At 36.8% G+C, this 12,599-nt stretch overlaps 1 protein-coding gene and 1 pseudogene across 1 annotated transcript; one reads left to right on the top strand and one right to left on the bottom strand.

The window, feature by feature from the left end:
• On the top strand, nt 463-3,054 carry LOC109843018 (protein FAR1-RELATED SEQUENCE 4-like). Its single transcript, XM_020411950.1, has 3 exons — nt 463-765; nt 2,673-2,773; nt 2,886-3,054. The coding sequence occupies exons 1-3, from the start codon at nt 486-488 to the stop codon at nt 2,895-2,897; spliced, it is 393 nt and encodes a 130-aa protein (XP_020267539.1). The 5' UTR covers nt 463-485; the 3' UTR covers nt 2,898-3,054.
• Nucleotides 9,325-11,682, bottom strand: LOC109826708 (annotated as a pseudogene).

Here is a 12,599-nt window from a genome sequence, read left to right as displayed (position 1 = left end):
AGCTAGCTAGCTACAGTTAACCATTTGTAGCCTCTCGATCTGTAAATTAATATTAATTATTGCTATCAACTCACAATCTAACTGACCTTGTTAAAGTTGGCATTACTTTGTATACGGTTATTCCAACTTTCACTAGTTTGAAGTAGCATCAACTTTTAGCAGATAAACGGTTCTTAATCAAATTTAAAATTTGTCAATGGTTCTCTCAATTAATTGGTCGGATACATAATTAATGAGGGGTATCTTTGAAAAAATGTACAAAATTGGAACAAAGTGAAAAGTGTAGAAACAGGGTTTATTTACAAGCTTTGATGCTAGTTATATCATCTCATTCCTTGCTTTACATTGAAATTTATTTTCTTCTTTAGGGGCTTGGAATGGAGGAAACAAATTCAAATAGTGTAGAGTTCGGAATGGGAGAATCAAGCGTTATTGGAAGTAAAACTGCGGTCAATACTGTAAATGCTCCTAAACCACTACTAGGAATGAAGTTTAATAGTCATGAAGAAGCTTATAACTATTATAACTCTTATGCATTGTTGATGGGTTTTGGAATAAGGAAGAGTACTGTGAATTACTCTCGCAAGACTAGAGAAGTGGTAGACAGAAAGTTTGTTTATGATAAGGAGGGCTATAAACCTAATAGTGGCAAGATAGAGATCCCTCTTCGGCGAGAAACCCGAGTGGGATGTAAGGCAATGATGCGAGTTAAATTATTAGAGGACAAATCGTGGGAGATCACGGGGTTTGTTGAAGAACATACAAATCATGTGTTGAGTAGTCCAGGCAAAGCAAAAATGCACAGATCACATCAACAATTCTATAAGACTCAAAGATGTAAAAAACTTATTGATAGTCTGCGAGAAGAAGGTATGCCTCCTTCCACTATTTCTCACGTTATCAATGCAACCAATGGAAGAGACGGTGAATTTGTGACATCACAACAGTGCATTGATCATATCAGAACCCAAAGAGTCAACAATATTGGTCATGAATGCATATCTATCATTCGACATTTTCAGAGTATGACAGCAAATGTCCAGAATTTTATTTTGCAATAGAAGTAGACAGTAGTGGACAAATGAGGAGTGTTTTCTGGGCCGACGGAAGATCAAGAGCATCTTATTTGCAATTCAGTGATGTTATTGTGTTTGATGTGACATACATAACTAATAAGTTCGGTCTTCCATTTGCTCCATTTACAGGTGTAAATCACCATAGGCAGTCCACTTTACTTGGTTGTGCATTATTAGCCGATGAACAGGAAGATACCTTTGTTTGGTTATTTGAAGAATGGCTGAAATGCATGCACGGCATTGAACCAGGTGCTATTATAACAGATCAGGATAGAGCAATGTGTAATGCTATTCACTCAGTGTTTCCAACGACAAGACATCGTTATTGCTATTGGCACATGCAAAAGCATATTATTGATCATTTGCCTACTTTGGTATCTCGTTATGGTGAACAGTTTCAAAGGTATTGGGGCTTGTGGTGCAATAGTTCTTCAATTGAACAATGTGAAGGATATTGGGTTGAGATGAAAGAGACGTTTGATATAAATGAAGAAGGGGAGGGATGGTTGCAAACAGTTTACAAATGCAGAGAACACTGGGTGCCGTGTTATCTGAAGGACACTTTTTTTGCTGGAATGAGATCGAGCCAAAGGAGTGAAAGTATTAATGCATTTTTTGATGGGTATGTTAACTCACAGACTCAATTACACGAGTTTGTGACACAATATGAAAAAGCAGTAACTCATCGTCGCTTAAGTGAAGCCCATGAAGATTTTAAGAGTCTGAACACAAAGCCGGTCATGCTCCTTGGACATCCAATTGAGGTCCAAGCTGGAGAAATGTATACACACAATATGTTTGATGTGTTTCAAACTGAATTCAAAGGATTTGGTACAGAGTTCTGTGAAGAATTGAGAAAAGATGGGGACATTGTTGAATACAAGGTCTGTAAGTTTACAGATAGAGGAAAATGGGAGGTGGTTACTTATGAACAATCCAGTCAGATGCAGTTCTGTTGCACTTGTGCTTTGTTTGAAACTAATGGTGTTGTATGTAGACATATATTATCGCTAATGATGGCTAGGCAAATGGATTCATTACCCGACCACTACATCCTACACCGTTGGACTATACATGCAAGGCATCGTAACATTAGGGTTGGCAACATCGTATTTGGAAGAAACATCACCAGTTGTGAAGAGAAGATTAATTTATTGAAATCTTGGGCTTTAAGAGCAAAATTCAATAATGTGCTCGAGCTTGCATTTGATTCAGAAGAGAAGTTGCAACAACTTGATGATGTGCTAACAAATTTCATGGAATCACTTGAAGAAGAAGTTGGAGAAACTCAAGATCAAATGATGGATATTCCTCAACCTTCCGCACCCATTTCACATACAATAGAGAACATTCCTCAGATAACAGTTTGTGATCCTGATAGACCTGCAAGGACTAAAGATCATCCACGCAATGCTACTAGAATCCAGTCAGGTTTAGAACAGACACAAGAAAAGAAAGAAAGGAAGAAACGCATATGTAGCAGATGTGGTAAACTCGGGCATTATAGAACTAGCTGTAAAGTTAACTTGCAAAGGTACCATTTTCGTTTCTATTCAGTTTTAGCCCTATATAAGTTTATGAAACTTGATAGCACAAAGTCATATCTCATGATTAATTTGTCATATAATTTGCAGCTAAACATATGCACGGGTGGTGGATGTATTGGTTTGTTCACAAAGTCATATCTCATGATTAATGTACGTATGATTGCTTGCATTTTTGTGTATCAATCTTTAACAACGCTTTATTTACTCTGTTTTTAACTTTTAACAAACAATTTATTTGATTGTGCATGTGTTTCTCTTACAGCGCTACCACTAACACAGGAAAGAGCACAATCAGCTCAGGTTCATCCACAACTCTGCCTTGGCTCCTCAAGCAATCCATGAGCAGAACTGATTCAAGTGATGCGCATTTTGTACAAGACCTCTCATCACTGTCTCGTAGCTGCTGATTGTGTCTTGTAGCTGCTAATGTATTACTACATTTTATGTATTAAGACTGATTGTGTTAAGACTGATTCTGTTTTGTTGATGGGTAACGGTACGTATGATTGCTTGCATTTTGTTGCGCCGTAAGTATCATGCTCATCCATGTCTTTGACATTGGCTACAAATCAGATGATAAGATTTGGATAGAGGTGGTATTGTTTAACTCAAAGGATAATTTCTATGATTTCTTGGATGTTTTACAGCTTATTATTGCTGTGTCATTTTGATTGTCTTGGTTGTATTGTTTAACTCAAACTGATCTTTGATCGCCCAACGTAGATTTCTGTCTTGTTAACTGTTTTGTCTCCTTACATTGTGATTTGAGATTTTAAATAAATTCTCATAGTATGATAGTTATGATTTAGTTTTGTTGTGAGTTGAAGGATGTCTAGTTCATTTGTGTTGCATGTTCAACTTGCAGCCATTTTGGATGCAAGTTCCATGTTGTACTTGAAAATTTTTGAGCACGGAGCTAGTTGAGACAGGTAAATTTAAGTTTCTGCACTATGAGAAGTAAAGAAACAAAATTCTGTCTAAATGATATTCTAGGTGCTTTTAGTGTAATTTGCTGGCAACGGTTGTGATTAGAGTACGCGTCGTGTTTCTATACTTCTATTTAATCATTTCAATGGAACTATCATCTCTGGTGTTGTCATCTAATATCACTTTCTGATTTTAATTTGCCAAGGGGCTTTAAAATTTCAATTCATCGGTACTACATTACTGCTTGCTTTAAATTGATATTTCAAACTTTTCTGCCTTCTGGTGGTTTACTTTAGGTACAAGAGTGCAGCCTCAGAACACATCTGATACAATTAAGACAATATTTGTTGGTGGAGTGATCCAATATCTTTGTGGCTAACAATTAACCATTGCTGGAGATAACTACAGAACCTGCTCAATCTCATGTGTAAATTTGTTCTTACTTCTCACTTCTCTTTGCCTTTTGTTCCACCCTCATCTTTTTCTTCTCTCAGAAGCTGTATTGTTTGCCCCTGTAATTTTCTCTCTCTCTCTCTCTCCCCCAATCACATATATAGTTGAAGAAGTAAGAACAAATTTTTGCACTAACCTATGCATAACAACAACTCAATAACACCAAATACACAATATGTACTTACAAGATACATAAGTTCTCACAATCACACCAGATACATAAGTTCTCACAATCATATAAGTTCTCACAAGATACATAAGTTCTCACAATCTCACAATCACATAAGTTACTCGATACATAAGTTCTCACAATCACATAATTTTTGCAATATAGAAAAAAATAAATACGACAATGATACATACTACAAACACTAATATTGTAAACACTGAACCTAATGCAAAAGCATAGATAGGGGAAATAGTAGTTCTTGAGCTCGATGCAGAATCAGGGGTCGGGACATAAAAAGGTGTTTGGACATGCCTTGAGTTGGATGCTGAATCACAAGCGATGCTGTGTTTATCTCATTCAACCAAAGCCTCTTCGTACATTGCATACCCTTTATATGCGGCATTTGGGTATTTATCAACTTGCTTTTTACAGTCCTCCCAATTATTAAAAATTCTACATCGTCGACCTTTCTTCACAATGTAAAAACTCTTTCTTGCCATGGACCGCCTAAAAAATTGTGGTTTAAAAAGAAATCACAGTAAAAACTCTCTTAATTTCTTTGTTGTAGTGGCAGATTCAATTAACTTCTCTTTCACTCGCTCAAACACAAATTGTAAAAATCACACTTTACATTAATAATTTACATAGAGTAACAATAAGTTGTGCATAACTAAATGAGATCAAATGAAACCTATGATTATCAGCTTCTAGAATAATTGACCTGAGATTTTTCATTTGTTTTAACCATATCACCATCTGAGACAATGTGGTCAGAGGTATCTGTGAAGCCACAAGACGAAGTATCTTCTTGTTTGAACGTAAGTGCTGAAATCAGCTCCCCAAGAATGGAAGCAGTGCATCTCTCTTCAGAAGCATTTCCAGGTAGAAATTCATCGCAATCCAGAGAATTAATAAAGTACTTATTTAACTCTTCAATTTAACTCTTCAATGTTTCTGTTGATACCTATGACTGTAATATAATCATTTTGGAAGCAGTGCATCTCTCTTAAATTTTTATTTGGTAACAAATTAATAAGTTCACAAACTAAGCAAGACCCACAAATCCAAACTTTTATGCTAAATTAATAACCTATGACTGTTATATGATCATTTTGGAGGTAAAAAAAAGCTAAATTAGCAAAAATAGGCAATCAAAGAACGGGGATTTCACCTGAGAACCGATTCAAAGAGAGTGGTCGGTGCTCGCGTCGGAGGAGTCGAGAGGAGCTGTCCAGATCTCGTGGTCGAAGTAGCTGTCCAGATCTCGTGGTCGGCGGTTTCGTGGTCGAATTGGGGGAAGGGGGAGAGGGATGAAGTGGTTTCATAAAAAGGGCGAGAGATGGTTAATCGCTGAGACTGAGCGCAAATCTGCGTGTCGAAGGAGCTGTTCCGCCCTCTCTTGGTCACGGTTCGTGGTTCTGAATCGGGGGGAAGGGTTGAGGATTTTGAAGGGGGGTTAGTTAATCGCTGATAAGAACTAGAGAGTGAGAGTCGAGGATTTGAAGGGTGAGAGAGGGCGGGATAAATCGGGGATGGGGAGGAGAGCTGTAGAAGTAGAGAGCATTTGGAAGCTTGAGAGATTTAGAGGAATCATTCTGGATTTTTGAGCTACCTGAGATTTGCTTTTGTGGTCCGAAAGAGATCGGCTAATGGAATTTTCAAATAAAACGTCCCGTGCCAGGGCACCAAAAAAGTGAGGCTGCCAGTCGCTACGACCACAGTATTTCTTCTCTCTCTCTCTCTCGTCTCCTCTCTCTCTCTCTCTACTCTCATCCTATATATATATATACTTATATATATATATATATTACTCACTATAGATATAATATTAAGCATAATATACATATATAGAAAGAGAGAGAGAGATGGGTACGGCTTGGTACCAAGCCACAAAATTTAGCTTGCGTTAGTGGATGTGTCACACCTCATCCACTCATTATCCATCTGAATGTGGTCGCATTTTGCAATGAGGTGGAGGAGATATGAGCACCTCACTACCAAGCATTAACTTTTTTGTGTTGGTACCAAGCTTTACCCATAATATTATGTCATATATATTATATATGTATTATATATATATATTAATTATATATATATATATATATATATAGTATATATATATAATATATTAAAGTTAGTATATATATATATATATATAATATAAATATACTATATTATATATTACTATATTTTTAATTAAAAATAATATAATAGTAGTATATATAATATATATATATATATACATTATATATATATATATATATAAATATATAATTTAAAAATACTTAGATTAAGACATCTTGAAAAATTATTTTCTACTTTAAGTTAAGCATGCAAAAAAAAATTCATTACTTTAATTAAAAGTCTAAGTTAAGACTTAAGTAAAATATACTATTTTGAGAATCATTTCTTAAGAGATTTATTTAGAGTTATCATAAAAGATGAACTTGAGTATAAAACTAACTAGGAATTATGAAATTTTAAATTTATCAAATAGATCAATTATTAATTAACCTATTAATGTGGTAAATGACAATATTTTTTTATTTAAATAATTATGACATAAAAAGAAGAGAAAAGGAATAAAAATTCTGACATAGAAAGAAGAGAAATGAAATAAAAAATAAAGAGAAAAAATAACTAGTCCCCGCCCTTACACCTAAATTTTGTATTGTCCCCAATGCAAACTCTATGATGCACAAAGTAAAACATATAAAAAATAAAGTACTTATATTTGTTCGGTCGACCTATAACAATGATGATACAAATCTACAATTATCTTTGGTATGAGGAGGATAAAATCAAAAATTAATTCTTCTTTTTTTTCAGAATTTTTTTCATGTCTTTTTTCCTTTTTATGAAGGTTTGACCTCTAACAACCAATTTTTCTTTAAAAATTTCCTCAACACCAAGATTCATGGTTGAGGTATAAAAATTTAGTTGTTGTTTATTTTCCAAGAATCTAAATTCATCAACAAAGAGTTCTTCAAAAGTTTGGTTAAAGAAGCATGTATTTAAAACAGTTTTCTCATTCTGAAATACCTGATTTGATTTTTCTAAGATCTTCAACTCCTCACCAAAGATTTCCTCAAAAGTAAGATCTGACTCATTCACTTCTTCTTCTTTTGGTCTTTCCTGTATGTAATTTATTTCTAGAGGTTGATCATTGGGTTAGTTCCCTGGATTAAAAATTTTAAGATCAGCAGTCAAATTCTCAAGTTTTGTGCATATTTCAAAAAAAAAATTTAGATTTTCACTAAGTGTTGAGAAAAATCATTTTCTGATTTTGCCTTTAATATATCCTCATTCAATATACAATCAAGATAGGTAATTTTTAGAGATTCAAAACATTCCTAGCCACTGCTACACATCACAATACTATAAAGGCTTATAGGAATCAAGTTGTATCAAAACAAGTGTTCACTCAGGTGTGAGAGGTGTAATCTCTTGGTGAAGAGATTGGATGCAATTTGTAGGGACTTACAAATTGGTTAGGTTTGATGTTTTACTTTTGTAAGTTTTTCAAAATCATAGTGAAACTCTCAAGTAGGATTTGCTTAAGGACTGGATGTACACCTGGAAGGTGGAACCAGTATAAAATTATGTGTTTGTGATTGTTATTTTCTTTGATTGTGCTATTTCTTTGCAAATAATAATATTCTTTGCATTAATTTTTAATAGAACACTATTCACCCCCTAGTGTTTTAGTGTGATTGGATCAGATCCTACATTGGGTATCATAGCAAGGTTGAAGAAATGGCATTTAATTTTTGACTCAAACTCAAAATTCAAGGAAGGACACTCTACCAATCGTCCACCAATGTTCGATGGACTAAATTACAACTATTGGAAGTGTCGGATGAGGATTTATCTCCAATCAATTGGCTACGAACTTTGGAACATTCTGGAAGCAAAATACGAGAAGCCAACTACTCCTTTCACTGAATGGACTACATCTCAAAGGAACAATGTAAATTTGTATTCTAAAACAATGAATGCCTTGTTTTGTACTCTTGACAAGAATGAGTTCAACAGGGTGTCAAGGGTAGGGGTGGAAATGAACCAAATAATTAACAAATAGTTCGATAATTGTTCGAATAACTATTCAGTCATATTCGCTTCGGTAGTTCATTTGTCACTAAACAATATTTTGACGTAAATATTTTGACCTAAATTGCACGAAAACACTTGAAAACTCAGGGATCGACGGGACTTACTATTCTGGATTCATGGCGAGAGGTCTTGGAAAACTCCGGCGTGATTCCGATGGGATTTCAATGAAAATTTGACGTAAAGAGAAGAGTTTCTCGACGATATCATCAACTGGAGATAGAGGATCGGAGGATCTCACCGTTGTATTATCGTCGTTGCCGAAGGTGAGATTAGTGCTTGTGAGCCGTCACCGTTTGGAGCGTCATCGCCAGTTGGATTATCATCGCCGCTTGGATTCACGAGCTAGGGTTTGATGGAACTGGTGAGAGAGCGAATGAGAGATGAAGTGGGGAGAGAGAGAGAGAGAGAGATCGCGGGTCGAGAAAAGAAACAAATTGCGGGTCAAGAAAACAAAATAGCGGAATTGTAAATGACACGGTATAGCTAGGGAATTAGAATTCTAAGTGCTATTATGGGTTTAAAAGGTTAATGGGTTTGGGCCAATTACAGTATTTGAAATAAAATATTGGTTACCAAACAAACTGTAAATGAAATCTAATAACCTAATATTTCAGGTTGTATAGCACTTGTAAAACAAGCTTAACCATCACACCAAAGTATACTAAATTATCAAATCAAAAATGATAATATCATCATGTCTAAGAGGTCACGTAACAATTCAAATTCTCTCTCTCTTAGGTGACTCGTCCTAGAGAATCTAAATAAGGTCTTGTGCTACACATACCAAATATGTGCTTATGACATACATCTGGGGAATCTTCATTCCCGATAGCTAAGATCAACCATCACATCTCATATGTCGTTGTCATGCATAATAACATGTTATAACCAAGCCATCATTTACTTAGGTTAAGCACAAATTTAAAAACCCTACGAATTAGATCATATCTCCAAGCAAGTGACCATCACAATGTATAACCTAACAAAATAATTTCTAAGGATAATATAACAATTATATAAAAGATACCCAAACAACATGTGCAGCAATAAAACTTAATTAATATTCAATAAAAATGTATTGGGTGTTTAAGGGCATATAACACTAATATAGCATTACACACATGCAACGGTTTATCAAGCTATTCCTCCTTTCGAACTCTCCAGAACATATTCAAATAAGAGGGTCAAGTTATTATATGAAGATCCTCCTTCTTCCATTGCTTTTTGAGCCATTTTTGCGTACATTTTAACTCTCTCCCATCTTTCCTTGCATTCTTCACTTCCATTAATCAAATTTGAAATAGCCTTCTCCATGTCTTCTCTCTTCACCAACACATCATCCGCTTTTGGATGGTAATATGGTATTTTAACCCCAACAGGGATGCCAGTTTTAAGTACTTCAACGACTAACTTTTCATTAAGGAACTGATCCGCAAAAAAAGGCCATGTGATCAGCGGTACTCCTGTGGATATCGCCTCCAGCGTCGAATTCCATCCGCAATGCGTTACGAAACCTCCGATCGAGGGGTGAGACAGAATAACGACTTGCGGCGCCCACCCTGTAATGATAAGACTCCTCTCTTTCGTCCTCTCCTTGAATCCCTCTGACATCCACTTCTCGATTTCTGGACACGTGTCCTTCACCACCCAGATGAACGGACGATTCGATGCTTCTAGTCCGGATCCTATCTCGATAAGCTGAGGCGCTTTCACGCGCACAAGGCTCCCGAAGCTGACGTATACAACGGAGTTCGACTCCATAGAGTCCAACCAACTGATCACCTGATGCTCGTCGACAGCCGATTTCCTCACCCCTGCCGGCCTCACTGGGCTGCGTCTTTGTATGGCAGAACTGAGCGGTCAGCAATGGGCCAGACTTGGTCGGTCGGCGATGTAGCTCTTTGACCTTTTCGACAGATATTCAGACTCTAACTCGTATGAAAGTATTTACCGCAACGCCAATCCGCTGACGCTTCCGCTTCTATGGCGCTGCAGCGGAGGTCGTCCCACTCGGGCCAAGCAGCAAACCAGCCTGGTGCTTGGGCTTTCGTTATTTCGACCCGTTGGGCCAAGTCCGGCACGACTACGGGCTCAAAATCGCCTACACCGTCGTACACCTTCTTTATACGAATATTGTGAACGCTAAAAAGAAACAAGCATGACGGCCCATGAAAGATAACCCTCGGTATATTCAACTTCTGAGCAACCTCTGAAGTCCACGGGTTGCAATAGTCGACGATCATACAACTAGGACTAGGCTTCACTTCCCGAAGAAAAATCTCCAATGGCTCCGCAAGAAAACGTAATGCGTTGAAAAATGGCTTGTATAGATCTGTCGAAGGGACGAGGTCGACGTTCTCACAGCCTTCGGGCAGGCCCCCCCTGGCCCAAGGAAACTCGAGCTCGACAAATCGGATTGGCAGGCCTTCAGCCTCGACCCTATCTATAACGGGCCTGATTCGGGCCGCATTAACGGGGGTGGTAATAAAGCTGACCACCGCTCCACGGCCCGCGATGAGATGGGCCATGTCGATCATAGGTATCATATGGCCTTGGGCCATAAGAGGGACCAACACGAAGTGAGGCCTGTTATCACCTAGGCCATTTGCGGTAGGAACTTGTCTGCTCATGTTTTGCTTTGATCGAGGTTGAAAAGCAAAGTGGGATGATGAAGAGTGGAGGGATACAACGGGAGAGTTCAATTATACCACTTCAATTTAGGGGATCAAAGTTTGAATTGATAAGCCTACACGCCAGTTGTTTTTATTTTATTTTTTATTTTTTTTCCTTTCCTTGCCTGGGCCATGGAAGTGGCCACGTTCTCTTTCTGGAGATGCCCGCCTGATTACGTAACTGCTGACGTATGTGCGACCATTTTCTATTTGCCCCAAGTTTATGATTGCAGCTCGCTCGAGAAAAACACAACGACGTTCTGCTGACCCAAGCGTTGGGACTGCTCCAGGGGTGTTTCCGTAATTAATACGGCTCATGTGCTGTCATCGCTGTGCTGTTCAAGTAAACTTTAGACGAGGCACAATCATTGAGTAGAATGCGTCTCAACGGCTGGGGTCCACTGCTGAGGTGCCTTGGTTTGCAAGTATGCGGATGATGACGTGTGCCCATAGAAGAGCAAAATTGTTTGCTGGTGATGAATTAATTAACTGGTGAATTAATCTACTGTCTTTTGGAGTTTGATGTACTGTTTATGAACAGTATATCAAACCCTCATAGATTAACACCTCACCTGTTCTCTCAGGGGTCCCCTATTTTAGGGTCCCTGAAGAGTTTTCCTTTACTTCTGATGATGGCAGTGGCACGCATCTGTGCTATTTGTTTATTAGTTACCTTCGGATGTCGTTGTCCACGTGCATCAGTTTTTTCAACAGACGGAGACAATTAAGGGGGTGTTTGTTTCAAATCCCAAAAATTATGGATATGGATTTCACCATAGAATTTGAAATCCATAAATTTTTTTGGGGGTTTTGGGATCTCTAAAATTTTGTTTGTTTCATCAATATTTTGGGATTTGGAATACTATAAATTATATATTACAATATTATATAATATTTTAATAACATATATTATATAATGTATATATATATATATATATATATATATATATATCTTGAAAGAAATATTAGATTAAGTAACTTCATATAATATTTTCCACTTTAAGCTAAGCATGCGATAATTTTGTTATTTTAATTACAAGTCTAAGTTGGACTATAGTAATGTATACTACTTTAAAAATTATTTCTTAATAAATTTACTTGGAGTTGTCATTAAAGGTTAACTTGAGTATAAAACTAACTAAGAATTAGAAAATTTAAAGTTTATCAGGTAGATCAATTATTGATTAACTCCATCAAATTGGTAATTAAAAAATTTTAAATACTAACTAAAAATTAATAAAAGCAAAAGGAAAATACCAATTGAAAATTGAAGAATTAAAGCAAAATAAAAGAAAATAGCTAACTGGTTCCCACCCCACACCTAGACTTGGCATTGTCCTCAAGGCAAATACTAGTAGTAACATCCAAAAACATAAACATCACAGTATACAAAATAAGTGCATGCCGAAATAAAAGTCAAGTACAGGGTGATATGAATTGAAAATGTCCCTTACTACACATCACTAGATTGATCTCCCTAATCGTTGTAGGCGTCAAAAAATGCTGAGAAATATCCGAATACAGCTCAAAAAGGCAGAAGAACACAAGTATGGGCTGTCTCGCACGCGAGACAGTCTTTACTATCTCGCACGCGAGACAGACTTGACTGTCTCGCCGTGCGAGACAGTCTTTACTGTCTCGC

The sequence above is a fragment of the Asparagus officinalis genome, chromosome 1 (genome assembly GCF_001876935.1).
Source record: "Asparagus officinalis chromosome 1, Aspof.V1, whole genome shotgun sequence".
NCBI lineage: Eukaryota > Viridiplantae > Streptophyta > Magnoliopsida > Asparagales > Asparagaceae > Asparagus > Asparagus officinalis.
Note: the sequence above shows the minus strand (reverse complement) of the source record. Positions and strands in the feature narration are given on the sequence as shown.

Bases quoted from the DNA above. Each gene is read 5' to 3' on its own strand.
- LOC109843018 (XM_020411950.1), top strand. From the start codon at position 486: ATGAAGTTTAATAGTCATGAAGAAGCTTATAACTATTATAACTCTTAT. The intron at 766-2,672 runs ATCATGTGTTGA...TTGATAGCACAA, and splicing joins GTTTGTTGAAGAACATACAA to AGTCATATCTCATGATTAAT.